General features: G+C 39.6%; 2 protein-coding genes across 2 annotated transcripts; one reads left to right on the top strand and one right to left on the bottom strand.

Moving 5' to 3' along the window:
* Positions 1-690: 690 nt before the first annotated feature.
* LOC139202772 (uncharacterized) lies at positions 691-5542 on the bottom strand. The gene is made up of 10 exons (XM_070832350.1): positions 5474-5542; positions 4694-4901; positions 3621-3814; positions 3309-3524; positions 2470-2887; positions 1905-2038; positions 1558-1797; positions 1295-1456; positions 1045-1134; positions 691-960 (listed from the first exon to the last, which is right to left on the bottom strand). The coding sequence occupies exons 2-10, from the start codon at positions 4899-4901 to the stop codon at positions 790-792; spliced, it is 1833 nt and encodes a 610-aa protein (XP_070688451.1). The 5' UTR covers positions 5474-5542; the 3' UTR covers positions 691-789.
* Positions 5543-7587: 2045 nt separating this feature from the next.
* LOC139199567 (uncharacterized) lies at positions 7588-13334 on the top strand. The gene is made up of 7 exons (XM_070828620.1): positions 7588-7644; positions 7745-7863; positions 8752-8848; positions 9116-9497; positions 10502-10636; positions 10768-10907; positions 12300-13334. Exons 1-7 carry the CDS (start codon positions 7633-7635, stop codon positions 12516-12518), a joined length of 1104 nt encoding a protein of 367 aa, XP_070684721.1. The 5' UTR covers positions 7588-7632; the 3' UTR covers positions 12519-13334.
* Positions 13335-14128: the final 794 nt, after the last annotated feature.

Here is a 14128-nt window from a genome sequence, read left to right as displayed (position 1 = left end):
CTCCTCAGGTAAGATTAGAATCCGGAAGTCTGCCAGGGGGCGTGGCTAAAGGTATTCCCACAGCGTGAAGGGAAGGTTGAGTGACTGGAGACAACCGAGCATCACTAAAAGTTGGTACTTTTTTTTTTTTTTTTTTACCAAAAACAAACTAATCGATGATCTAAATGTGTCCTAAGAGTGACCCCACCTCTCCCACAGGGCAAATCCATTGATACCAGTCAGTAATGTACACGTCAGAGAGTGAAATGACCTGCTTAACAATGTAAAAAATACTATACACTAATTCTATACTACACAGTTTCACTTTTGTAAAATAATTAACAACAAAATGTATAGAAAGTACTAAAGTGAAAGTACTTTATATCATATCATATCATTGGAATATTTCAGTCACTATTATCAGTGATACATAACATGAAACAGTATTTTAGTGTGAAGCTGTTGGAGGTAGAAAACATTTGAACTACTTTATATACTGCTGGATTGTAAAATTGATGATTTGTGTGGGTTTTTTGTGTGAAAGTAGTTTAATCTGTAAAGTAACTAAAGCTGCAAGACAAATATAGTGAAGTAAAGATTATAATAATTCCCTCTAAGATGTAGTGGAGTAGAAGTGCAAAGCAGTACAAAGTATCAGTAAAAGTACTGTAACACTTTCTGTAAAGTTAGAGTTATCCAAAAAAGTCGGTTTCACAGCATTTATTTGATTATGGTCAAGTAGGTCCACCATCATTAAGAATAGATGACCGCTCACAGGTGTGTGTGAGCTACTCAGGCTAAACAGTTAAGTTAAAGCCATAAAAGGCCTCGCATCTGCTGGATATATTCTTCAGTTTTACATCTCTCCCCGTTCAGTTCAGACGCCTCTTCATTGTCCTGTTGCTGGCGCTGCATGATGTCCTTTGCGATCCGCATGCTGGCAGCCTGTCCGCCAGCCAGGTTTACTGCATGAGGTCCAACCTGTGTGGGAGGGAAAAAACATAATGGGACACATAGTCTGTAAAATAACTGTTCAGAACAAAACACCATATAGAAGAGACGTACCTGAAGAGCAGCGTACTGCCCCATAAGGTAGAGCGGGCACTCCTCCGTCCACTCTAAGCTCTCAGATATACACGGCCAACCATCTATCACCTTCATAGGGGGACATGTTTTATTAGTATTACCTTTTCAGGTTCCATCCAGAAAACAGTGCACTTTTTAAACCTCCTTCTAGACCAAGCAAAGCTTAACTTTCGTGCGCCCGTCCACACCTCTAAATAGCCTAAAACATATGTATGTATGTCCAACTCACCTGAATGGGGAACTCCTTCATCACCTCAGAAAGCAACGGGTCCTGTCTGGCATCAAGTTTGCAGCCGGTGGCGAGCCAGATCATGTCTCCAGTCCAGCAGCCCCCATTGCTGAGGGAGACACTCCAGGCCTGGCTCCTGTAGCACCATCTGGTCTCACTCACCTGGACATTTGAATGAGATTCAGGCGAAAACTTTCCACATAATACCTCACATTACATCAGCTGTCATGAGACTATGTCACCCCCCCCCCCTCCATGCGTACCTGACAGTATGTCTTCACGTCCACCCGTCCGTTCAGGATGAATGGCTGTAGGTGGATGTAGGCCTCTGGGGTGACAGCCCCTCCTTTCCTTGCCTGGTGAATCATAGCCAACCGTTTGTGGAGGCTCCGTTCATTATAGAACTGTCGCAGGTATGCTTGGCTGTCCATCTTGATGCCGTGCTCCACGTGGGAGTAGCGCCCCACCAGGCTCTCCACGTCGCCCACGTCGAACTGTTTCAACTGGAGAGGAAACGGCGAAGCCTGACATGGGTGTTGGAGGCAGAGAGGTGTATCTACAGTAAATCTTTATGGATGGTCTAACATGCAGTTTCACACTGTTTCAAGACCTGGAGGTGCTTCCTCATGACCCACGTCACATGGCTGGCACCTTGCTGCAGGGCAATTGAGACGACATGAGCGCTGGTCAGACCTCCACCAACTACCATTACTCTCTGCCCTGCCTCACACACTACACACAATTCTAGACACACACGGGCACAGAGTACTTGTAAAGGAGAGTGCTGAGGTGTAAAGCGTCCACCGAAGAAACATGAATAATTATTATTATTGAATAAATGTGCATAAAAACACTAGGAAAAGGGAATTCAATTTTAAGAAATAAGGCTTGTGAGTTTTATTTTTTATAAATAAAGATATATTACAGATTTACATTTTTTTAAATTTTTATCTCTATTTTATATTTCATATGGATGTTTTATGTGAACCAAAATACCAAGTCACATTTCTTCTAATGCCAAATCTTGCTTGGCAGTAAATGTGATTTTGATTCTTCTCACTCTAGAAATATAAATTTTCCTTCTCCCGTTGGACAAGTGCTCAAACATAGTTTCCCTGCAAAGCTTTTCTGTATTATTGTGATGTCACATGATCCTCAGAGGAACTCTGACTCACCTCGAGCAGGAAAAGTCTCTTTCTGCCCCCGACAATCAGCGTCTCCAGGTTTTTGCCGAGCAGCTGGCAGGTGGTGCATGAGGTGCACAGTGTGCTGCAAACGCTCCTCTGGGTAGTTCTCTCCAATGCTTTCCACCCATGAGGGGATGTTTGCCATCTGGGCACGGGTTGGACCTGTTGCCATAACGACCCTGCGGGCCTTGAGGATGACGCCTTCTTGAAGTTGGACTTGAAAATATCTCACTCTCTTCCTGGCCCCATCTCCCCTTCTGTCAGCGATTCTCATGGCCTCTCGCTCTGCTTCCCGCTCCTTTACCCGCTCACCCGCTTCTTCCACCTCTGCCTCATCTTCAGTCACAGGGGTGATGTGCTCCACTGTTCCCTTCATCAGCACTTTGTCCAAGTTGTATCTCTCCACCTGAATGTTCAGATTAATCAACTCAACAACTCAGGAAAGAGCTATTCTCTGATGAACGTGCTCAAGCTGCTTAGAGGATAATAATAACATAATATTTTTCCATGTAAGAAATGACTCCAAACAAGCATAAAGCATCATTTAAACCACAGCAGATGTTATTGCTGCATTTTTTTAGGAAGTTATTCAGTAATATAGTAAAAGGCATGAATGCAATGAGAGAGAGAGAGAGAGAGAGAGAGAGAGCTAGAGAGAGAGCAGTAATTCATTCAAATTAAGATCTATACTACAAATAAGTTGAGAGTGTTTTTAAAGTCATTGGTTGCCTTTAAGTGTAGAGTGACATGGTAAACATGGATGTAATATTAGACATACTATGCTGAACACACACACATTTACAAACAAACATACTGTGTGTCCCAACCTGATATTTAAAGAAATCCACGCTTAGTTTGGTTCCTGGCAAACTGAAGGATAAACTCTTCTTGAGGGTAGAGCTGATGTTTAGACGCCTCCTCTCCTTCTTGCCGAGTCTCATGTCGTTGAAAAATGCATTTTCGTCCAGAATATAAACCTGGTCTGGAAGACTGTGAAGCTCCGCTGAACGATCAGACTTTAAAACAAACTCCTGCAGTGCTTTCTGTCAAGGGAAACATACACATGTGTCTCTTTACATTCATACTGTTGAAGTGCCCTCCTTGTCTCTGCCTCAGGGGCAGCTTGTTTGTGTTTTTACCTTATTGAGAGGATCTGTGTGCACCAGAGTGTGTGAGCGCAAGTGAGGGATGTTCAGAGCTGTGAACTGGCTCTCCCACAGAGTGGCCCACTCTCCATAGGAATCTACCACTCGGAGACTCAGCGGGGGGCGAATGACCCTCTCTGATACCGTTGACTTTGCTAGTTGCTCCTCTAGTGTCAGGCCTGCAGAGGCTGATCACAAACCACATGTGAACTGAACCATGGGGCCAAAAGTCAACAGCAAGATCCAATTAGTCAAAAGTTTCTGATGCGTAACCACAATCACGAGTTAGTGAGTCAAAATGATGATCAAGACTGAGTCAGAATTGTGATGAACTAATAAAGATATTCTGAGCTACCAAGATAAAAGTCCAAATAATGAGAAAGTCTTGCTAAATCATAATTTTCTTGACAAGTTAATTATTGAAGTTACCTGATAGGCCAAAAGGACGTTTTGATTACATTTTACGTCAAAATTGTGACAAAACTAATATGAATAAAATATGATGACACACTACATCAAAAAATGAGATAATACTTGAAGATTTACTGACTTAAAATTGTTGTTAAAACTGAATCAAGATTATGAGATGATCTGCCAATTACTTTCTCAGTGAACTGATTAATAGTTTGGCCAATACAACAGCACAGAACACTGAAAAATGTCCGTCACAATTTCCCAGATCCGAAGTTAGCGTGTTCAAGTTGCTCGTTTTGTATGACCAACAGTCCAAAACCCAAAAATCTTCATTCTACTATTGAATAAGACAAAGAAGAGCAGCAAATCCTCACAATTTAGTAAAGCACACGTCACTCTTTCAAGTGGTGGAAAGAGTGACGTGTTCAAGGAACTAAGTCTGGTTACAAATCAGGCTTTGAAAGTACTTGTTTCCTTCCCACGCTTGTTTTTAACAGTATGTGATATTACATTACCCTTACTGATGTTGCTTAAAATATGACTTAAATGATTGATCGTGAAAAGAGTTTTCTGTCAGCTCAGAATTATAACTCATAGCAGGGAGTCATTATCTCATAATCCAAATCTATCATGTCAAGTCAAGCCTACTGTACCGGCTGTTGATCTCCTCTTCTTCTTGCCACTGCAGCGTTTGTTGATGGCCATTTCTGGGTTTGGGTCAGGCCTCGGGGGGTCAGAGCAGGAGGGGGAGGGGGGTAAGTTATGTCTAGGGTCTGAGTTTGGGTCAGGGTTGGACAACAAGCTAGCCAGGGTCAAGGCATGAGGGCCACCCCCTATTATTAACACATCCAGTATCACCATCTGAAACACACACACACACAGACAATGCAGGACAGGGAAAGTGTGGGAGGGTAGAAGAAGTACATTAAAAGTCAGTTCCTTAAACTGCAACATATCAACCTCACTCAGTAGTGGTTCACTTTGATAGAGCATTGGATAGTTTACTATTGTTGAGCACAGTATGCATGCACAGCTATCTGGAAATGTATAAATTCAAACATATTGACACAACTCCAAAGGGGCCACCATAATAATAAGTAAAATGCATAAAATAGGAAGATAGTTCACTTTTAATATGTGTTTTATTCATGTTGAACAAAGAATGTAACATTTCTGTAAAATATATGGAAGTCTTTTGAATTCAATATGAGTTGTTCCTAAAACTATATTAAGAAAAAAACATTTCAAAAGGCATTTAAGAAAGTCTAAAAACTATAGATTTCAGTTTCAAACACCACAACCTTCATCTGATAAGTAGAATAGTGTGTTAAACACTGTGTTGCAGACTTGTACAGCACCTCCAGCTACTACATTGATGCTTTTTTAGCAGTCAGACACACACACACACACATCATGCAGAATTGTCACAGTACCTGGTTGAATTCGGATTGTCAACTTGCGCCAACTTTTGAAGTGTTGGAAACGTGGTCTGGACATGTGCCTCAGCTCTGGCACACTGCGGGTTACATTGGTAGACCTGAAATTTTGCGACAGTGGCGTGTGCCTCTCGTGTAACTCAATCCACCTCGGCGACTACAGATTTAGATGGACATTACTGGCTCAACAGGGAAAGCTGGAAATAGCTTCTGTGTGTGTGTGTGTGTGTGTGTGTGTGTGTGTGTGCTTGTATAAATTTAGTAACACAACTCATCCCAGTATTGAAAGAGTGAAGTAACAGGAGCAACAGTAAACAGTAAGCATACATGTTTGCATGTAGATGACTCTAACACAAACATCTAATCTTTTCCTTTATTTAACCTGATTAAAATAACTTTCTCAAGATGGCAGCATAAAAGTATCGGTATGACAAAACAATACAAACAACTCAAACAGCTAAGACAACTGTCACACTCTGGAAATGAGACTGAACGACATTCTTTTAAAGGAATAGTTTGACATTTCGGGAAACAGGCAGAATCACTCTCAGTCTGTCTATTAAATGTGAAGCCACTGCCAGAACACAGTTGGCTTGACACAAAGACTGGAGTCTCTGCTGGTTTCTTGGCAAACCCACACTGACGAGACCCCAGGAAGTTACTGACTTCAGCCAAAAATTAATCCAGCCTTGGAAAAAAACCCCACAAATTGCTATTTTCACATTTAAATGTTTGTGCACATTAAACAAATGTTTGCTGGTAAGTTATAGAGGAGCAGGTGGGCAGATTTTGTTGCCTTTGGATAGAGAAAGACCAGCTGTTTTCAGTCCTGCCGTGCATTGTTCCTGGGGTGAGAGGCAGAGTATCTACAGGTCTGCTGTGGAGTGTTTGACCTCTGTTTTTACAAATGTGGTCCCCGTTTTGTCGTGAGCACGCATGCAGGCCTGCGGGCAGCATAATTCACATCCCGCCTTCAGTGTCCCGCTGCTGGTGATCGTCAACAAAGTGATGGATGTAAATTATGCACAATTTCACATCATCTTACATGGAAGGAGATGCGCTTGACATGTTTGTTAGACCTCATGGATGCATACCGTGTATTTTCGTGAGAAATGATGAATGTACGCATACATTTGTGTTTAAGAAACCACCACGGGGCACCTTTAAATTTGTCTTCCAAACAAGATCCCCTTACTTGGAGGTGCCATCCCAAGGAGATATTTGCACATAAAAGTGAGCGAGTGCATACGTCTGCTCACATACAGTGATGGCCACTCAACTCTGGTACAATACCCAATGACATAAAGTAGAGCACATTGTAAACAGAATACCACATTTTTAGATGTTGGATGTGGTGAAAAAGCGGATCAATGTGATGCAGGCTAGTAAAAGTAAAAGCAGTTAAACAAATCAAAAACCAGTAGTGATATCACCGTGACATAAACAAACTGACGAAACTTACAGTTTGTGAAGAACTGTTCATTCATACCTTCCGTTTTTAGGTGTACTACACACACTATCATTTATATTGTTTCCTCACTGCAGGGTAAGTTATAGTCAAAGAGGAAGTAATATTCTTCCACTTCTTCTCATGTTTAATGTGACACAGTATAGAATAGACGGTTGTCGTTTCCCCTTCTTTCTAGTCAGGATTTAATGTCTTTATGCTTTTGACGGTAACAAAGCCACCAGGTTGTTGCTGTCAATGAATGAAAGGAGTGAACATCCAGTAAAGGAACAAAAAGGGTTTAATAAGAGGTGTTTACTGTTTGAGTTGTTGTCGACTACACTGAATGATGGTGCGTGTGAGGGAAAGTTAACATCATTTAAGTGGTAACTTTCACAAGCCAGACCTCTGTTAGCATCTTAACGGTAAAATAAAAACTCTTGATAGTTGAATTCTCACCTCCCCATATTTGTCACAAGTTCTGTTTTCTGACAAAATCACACTGTCTTCTTTTTTTATTCAAGATTTACTAATCTTCATTTACTTCCTCTTCTGACATCAGTTCCACATCCAAGACAGGGACCCCTCGCTCCCACTTCCCTTTCTGTTCATGTGAAGCAGAAGCACAAACACAGTGAGAGCTTTATAAGAGCGTCACTGTCTCCGGTGTCGGCTTCAGACATTATCAGCAGCGGACGCTGTCAGCGCCATGGATCTAAAGGTGGGTGAGAAAATCTTAAATAGTGAATCCTGTTATATTGTATGATTGTATATATTGGTTGATGTTAATAGAAATTAAGTTATTTATTCTTAAATGGCAGGATTCTCTGGTTAAGGGTGGCGTGCTGATCGGCCATATGATCCAAGAAGGAAAACACCAGTATGAAGTGGAAAATGTGGTCAAGTACAAAAAAGGGAGTGGAGAAAAATCCTTTGTCAGGTATAATTTTATATATGGCTATATTTTTTATGCCACAAGTCTAAGTGACTAACGAAGACTGATGTAACAGAACATCTTTTTCAAGTGTCCAAGAAAACATTTGTTGTGTCAAAAAAAAAAAGCAGCAAACACTAAATAAATAAACAAATGATAAAACAAATGCCATAAGAACAACACTAGAAGCTTTAAAGAAATAACTGCAATTCAGACATTGCTTCAATAGGACACAAAACATCTCTAGGGTTTATGCCAGCACAGAAAGCACAGAAAATATTAAAAGCAAAGACAAACTCTGGTAGACAGTAAAAAATTGTGTTAATTCATGCAGCAGAACAAATACTAACTGTGAGACTGGCTGCTTACCACTTTCTAATTATAATTCTAAGAGCACTGTAGCGCATTATAATAAAAAAAAGTTGAGTCTCATATATGATAGTAGATTTTAAATTTTTTGGTTTTGGACATTTGAAGATAACATTTTGGTTTCCGGGAATATTCTCTCTAAATTTTGATGTTTCCCAGATGAAAATAATTGACCAATTAATAATGACTTGCTGCAGCAATAATTAACCCATTTGTGAGGGCAGTTAAATCGATTTATCAACATCTGCAGCAGCAGACCTGATGGTTTATGTAAGAGTGTATGACCCCTTATTTGGCTTCAGATCAAATAAGAATGAAATAAGTTTTAATTAGAACATAATAATGTGGCACATAGAGATACAGTAACATGATCAGCTGCTTCTTTGGAAACAAAATCTGCTTAGATTTTTCACAACTTGCTGACCTGGAGTTGTTCCTGTTAATGGCTCATTAACATTGTCATTACCTGTAAATAAACAACTGTATGAATTTGCCTTATATGTTTTTTTTTTTTTTTTTCTTCAGGAAAGGAGACAAACTGATGCAGATAAACAACACGGACGTGCAGGATCTCACACCTGAGCAGTTGGCCCAAATGTTAGCTGAGGGAAATCCAATGCTGGTGAGTTCACGGTCTTCCACTGTCTCGCACATTGAACGTCTTCAAGGGTAAAGCCTCTATTTCAGACTCTATTCTGTCTCAGCCTTTCAGTCACTGTCCCAGTTCTCAGTCAAGTCTGCGTTAGAATTCACATTCAAAAATATACTTCACGAACTCTTTTTGCAATAGCTGTACTTGTTTTTTATCTCGTTAGTAATTGGGATGAATGAAAATATGACTTTAGGTGAAATTTGCTGATGTTCTGCAAATTGTATTTGACCCCCTCAGACAGTGCATAAGGCTTACAGGGGGAAGGAGCCCTCTGAGCAGTTCCCCTTGGCTGAGGACATCTTACATCCTGTCTCTAAGGAGTCCACAATACTCAGTTTCAGCATGGAGATGAGGAGGGAGGGAGACTTGGAGGAGAATGAAGTGGGGCAAGAGGGAGAAGATGACGTGGAGGCGGGTTTAGTTGAGGATGCTTGCCAAGCTGAAAACGAGGAGAATGGGGAAGGGGGGGATCTGGTCATTGTTTCCATGACGAAGACCAGCATCTCTGTTGTGAGAGGGAGAGGCTGCGACACTGGGAGCTCTTGTCAGGGATGTTATGGGACAGGATGCACCTTTAATGATGTTGTCGTGGTGACGGAATCCAGCACGGTGACGCTTGGTGAGTAAGTCAGGTCTTTCTCTTCTCTTCTCTTCTCTTCTCTTCTCTTCTCTTCTCTTCTCTTCTCTTCTCTTCTCTTCTCTTCTCTTACTACATGCTAACAGTCGTATCAGTGTAGTTAATTGGTTAGTTAGGGTTTGGTTAAACAAATTTGAATTATCGCTACTTTTGAATATATTTATAAGTAGGACTAGAAATAGAAAGCGCTGGAGTTATGTATGTCATTATCTTGTGACCCTGTCTAAAAGGTCACGAGGTAAATCTGAGGGGTCTTAAGATGATGATTAGGGTTGGAAGGCAGAAAAAAACAGGCTTCAGATATACACATTTGTATTACATTTTTCAGACGCTTCTCTAATCTGGTCTTTTCTTCTGAACCATTGGACAGTTTTTTAAATGAAACCATCTGATGGGAAATCTCTCTTTGTTGGAACTAAAAGCTAAAAGCTTAGAGATGACTGAAAGAAGCCCCCAGTGTTTGTTTTTTTTTAATGGATCACAAGTTTGAACCACTGCTTTAATCTTAATGTGTTGTATCTTTTATCGTATCGTATCTTTTATCGGGATTAAGATCTCGTTTTGAAGAGAGAAAGTGGAGGAAAAAAACACTTTACAGTAGCTATAAAAGCATATCATTGCTGTCCTGTGACAACCATCTCCAAAAATGGAGAATGGAGATGAAGAACTGGAGGATTAGGTGCCCCTTTATGGGTTTAGAAAAGTTTAGTACCCCTTAAACTAAATAAGCTGTCCAGAAATCTCTTGAAAAGTTGACCTCTTGGAGATACAAGATGTGATATGGCCTTATAGATCTATGGTGTACAGTACAACTTCCTTCTGTTGGTAAAACGTACTCATATAAAGATAAAATACTAAATGTGGAATTAATTATCACCCATGATAAACGGAGTCAAGATACTTGTTCCTTTGCTTCTTTAAAAAAAAAAAACTGATCTAAATTATGAACGTGCCCTCTGTTTGATTGTTCCCCGTTTCACTCTCAGTTCCAAGAGGAGGAGGTTCAGGTCCAAGTTTCAGGCAGGAAAAGACGTTGAACGTTTCAATCGAACATGTGGCCTCTCACAAATACCTAAAAGGTCTCTGTGTGCAGAGGACCATCTTCACTTCACCGAATCCAGGTTTGTTGCTCAGAGTCAAATGTAGCAACAGCTGATCACTGGAATAACATGACAGGGATTCATCCTACAAAAAATGCTCTATTGGGTGATTGCTTTGTGAACATGTTTATCTTTATTTCCTTTCTGCACAGAGATGATCACCATCTACTCCTACAAGTCAAACTTTTTGGACAGGTGTTTCAGAGGAATGCCAGTGGTCCTAAACTTTACTGAGTCCAACTGCTTTCTCAAATGTTGCAAGGAAGGGGAGACGGTGCTCCTACAAGTGGAGGTAATAACTGTGGTATTACTGGATAAGTCAATTTATATACACGTTAGTAGATTTCAAGTGCATCAACCTGTTTCATGTAGTTCTAAGTCATGAGGTAAGTTTCTTTTGATGTAGCGCAACATATAGATGGATACTTATTTTTACTGAAACATATGTACTGTTATATATAACTACTATATGGATTGGCATTAAACCATTTGGTACAGCCATTCATGGTCCCCAGGAGAGGAATCCTTATGACTTTGGTGATCCTACAACTGTCCCTTTGGTGCCACAATGACGTTGACATTTGTGATTTTGAGTGAAACGTCTCGACAACTATTGAAAGCGGTGCTACTGCAGATGAGGTTCCTGTGGATCCTGGTCCTCGTCCTGGTCCTGGTCCTGCTGATGTGGTTCTCTGCTTCATGAATCACTGCTGCGGATCCTTGGCCACTCGTCATGTTTTTCAATAATATCATACTGCTAATCTTTTAGTCACATTCCTATTGTCAGTGCTATAGTCACTGCTAGTACGTTGGTTGCTGTTTGTGTTGTCTCTCTCCCTCTCTGTCTCTCTCTCTGTCCAACCTCCACCCAACGTGGACCCCTACAGAAGCCGCCCACATTGAGCCTGGGTCTGTTCGAGGTTTCTTCCCGTTAAAGGGGAGTTCTTCCTGCCACTGTTGCTCAATATAATATCTGATGCTTGCTCATGTGGGAATTCTTGAATCCTTAATTTTGAATTCCTGAATCGTTGCGTCTCTCTCTAATTAAAGAGTTTGGTCTAGACCTGCTCTTTATGTAAAGCGTCTTGAGATAACGCTGTTGTGAATTGGCGCTCTATAAATAAAGATTGATTGATTGATTGAAAAGTCACCAAAGTCTGTTCGGTTAGTCCTCATGACACCATGAATGTAATTTAAAGGGCAATCCATCTAAAAGTTGTTTAGATATTCCAGTCTGGACTCTAACACTAATGACGGGAAACTTCATCACTTGAAAGATTCTGTCCTGTCTGCAAACTGAAGTGGAAAAATCTTTATTAACTGAGCAGCATATTCACATAGATGGCACATATATTCAGTATCCATTTAGCCTGTGCAGTTGAAGGTTTAACTTAGTACTGCACAGATTAAATCTTCAATCTAATGATGGCACTAGAGGAAGTGGATCACCAAAGTCAGTTGGATAATATATCGGGAAACTATGTGTAGTGCCTCAATCCAAAATTTTACTCCATCACAAGGTTTGTTGAGGTATATCAGTCTGGACCAAAGTGATGGACCAATATCCATCCTCGCTATTATTGTGTGTTATAAAGAATTTTTTTAAACTGCGAGTGTTACAGAGAGTAAATGATTGTGATGATTGCAAGCAAAGTAATGGATATTCACACGGTTGTTGTTGCAGACATGTGAAAAGCAGAGGCTGAAGCAGATCTCCAAGAAAGATGAGAGCACCATGTCCTTCATCTTCTACATGAAGGCTGATCGGTCAAAACAGCGGACGTTTGAGTCAGCTGTGCACCGTGGCTGGTTCATCCACACTGTCAACACAGACTCAGTGGGAATGGGAACCCTGGATGAAGGGAAGGAAGATCAATCATTCCTCTTCATCATTCGGAAGTGATGGAGAGTCACTTTCTTCAGGCGTATTTCCCGGTTCTCAGTCAAGTCAGCTTAACATTTAAAATTCTTTCGTGGACTTTATTTGGGACTTAAAGGTGATATTCAACAAAAGAAAAAACATGAGAGAAGCTCTTTTGTTTGAGCCACCCCACGTCACTGTGTCAAATTCTGCTATTGCAGAAGTGCGTAGATATGTATCATACAATTATATACAATTAAAAAATATTTTGTGTGTGTGTGTATATGTGTGTGATCCAGACTTAGATATGTGACAGCATCTTTGGTTATCAATTTTGTTGTTTAAAGTGAACTTTAAGGCTAATGGATTTTTACAAGTGTGAATATTTTGTGTTCCAGATACTTTATTTCAAAAAAATCATATTCAAAATAATTTTGAGAAAAACCAAGGTGATGAAACATGTGATGACTTTTAACTTTTTCTACTGTACGTTAATAAGAGATAATCAAAACTGCATATGGTATAAACTATAACTATAAACAATAGCACAAACATTTAGTTCTTAATGACTGGTTATATTATGTTTTATGTACTGTATACATGTAAACTGTCATACAAGGGATATTTGTAAAATTCTTTTGATAATACAGACTTTGAGCCTTTGATCATGTAATGCCAACATGTATAAATGTATTACTCTTCTATTAGCACATTGTGATCTTTGGCCACCTAAAATGTACACACACATATTTTAATTGAGTAATACATACTAGCATCGGTAAACCATGTATTCTACACATTCTATACAACAAGATTTTTGAAAATGCAACATTTTAGTAATATACATGAAATATTTTCAACAAATTTAATGTGATATTTCAAAATAAAAGTATCAAATAGCATTACAAAAATGTCTCACCATCAAAGCCTTTTACAGAATGTTAAATATCAAAAAGTAATATGGACGTGATTCTTGTTCATTTGATCAACTATTTTAAATGTGAGCTGTATGACACAGAGTCCACATCACAATAGTAAGATCAAAGGTAGGATATTATGAATGAGGCAAATGTAATAATCTGCAAATCAATAAATAGGGAAAATCGGAAATCAACATTAGAAAAATACTTTAGCCCTCTGAAAGGACCTGTACTGGAAATAAAGCTTGAAACTAATAAAATTAAATCACATTTTCAGGGGTGGTTTTTAAATGTACAGTGAATGTAGTAATATATTTTAATTGTACTCAAAAGTGTGGAGTGATTACTACACTTTTATTACTGTTATCCTTGGTCAAAGCAATCATACTAAAAATAACTTTATGATCCTGTTGAATGTTGTTGTGATATCATGTTATAGTACGCATTAGCTGCTAGTGGATTACTGTGGCTGCAATTAATGAAAGAAAATGACACTATGTGGAGAAAATAATAAATGCTGTATTACAGTTAAAAAACATCATCTACAGCAGTTATAGCAACTAGAGCGGTACAGGGGATATGACATCATTGACAAGCGATCAAATGAAACGGGCCGTTACCTGAAGTGAATTATTGACACATTTGAAATAAGTGTACAATAAGTACACAACTAAATTAAATATAAAACATAGGTCTAATCATTTTTAGACATTTTAATGTTACATATTACAA

The sequence above is a fragment of the Pempheris klunzingeri genome, chromosome 1 (genome assembly GCF_042242105.1).
Source record: "Pempheris klunzingeri isolate RE-2024b chromosome 1, fPemKlu1.hap1, whole genome shotgun sequence".
Taxonomy (NCBI): domain Eukaryota; kingdom Metazoa; phylum Chordata; class Actinopteri; order Acropomatiformes; family Pempheridae; genus Pempheris; species Pempheris klunzingeri.
Note: the sequence above shows the minus strand (reverse complement) of the source record. Positions and strands in the feature narration are given on the sequence as shown.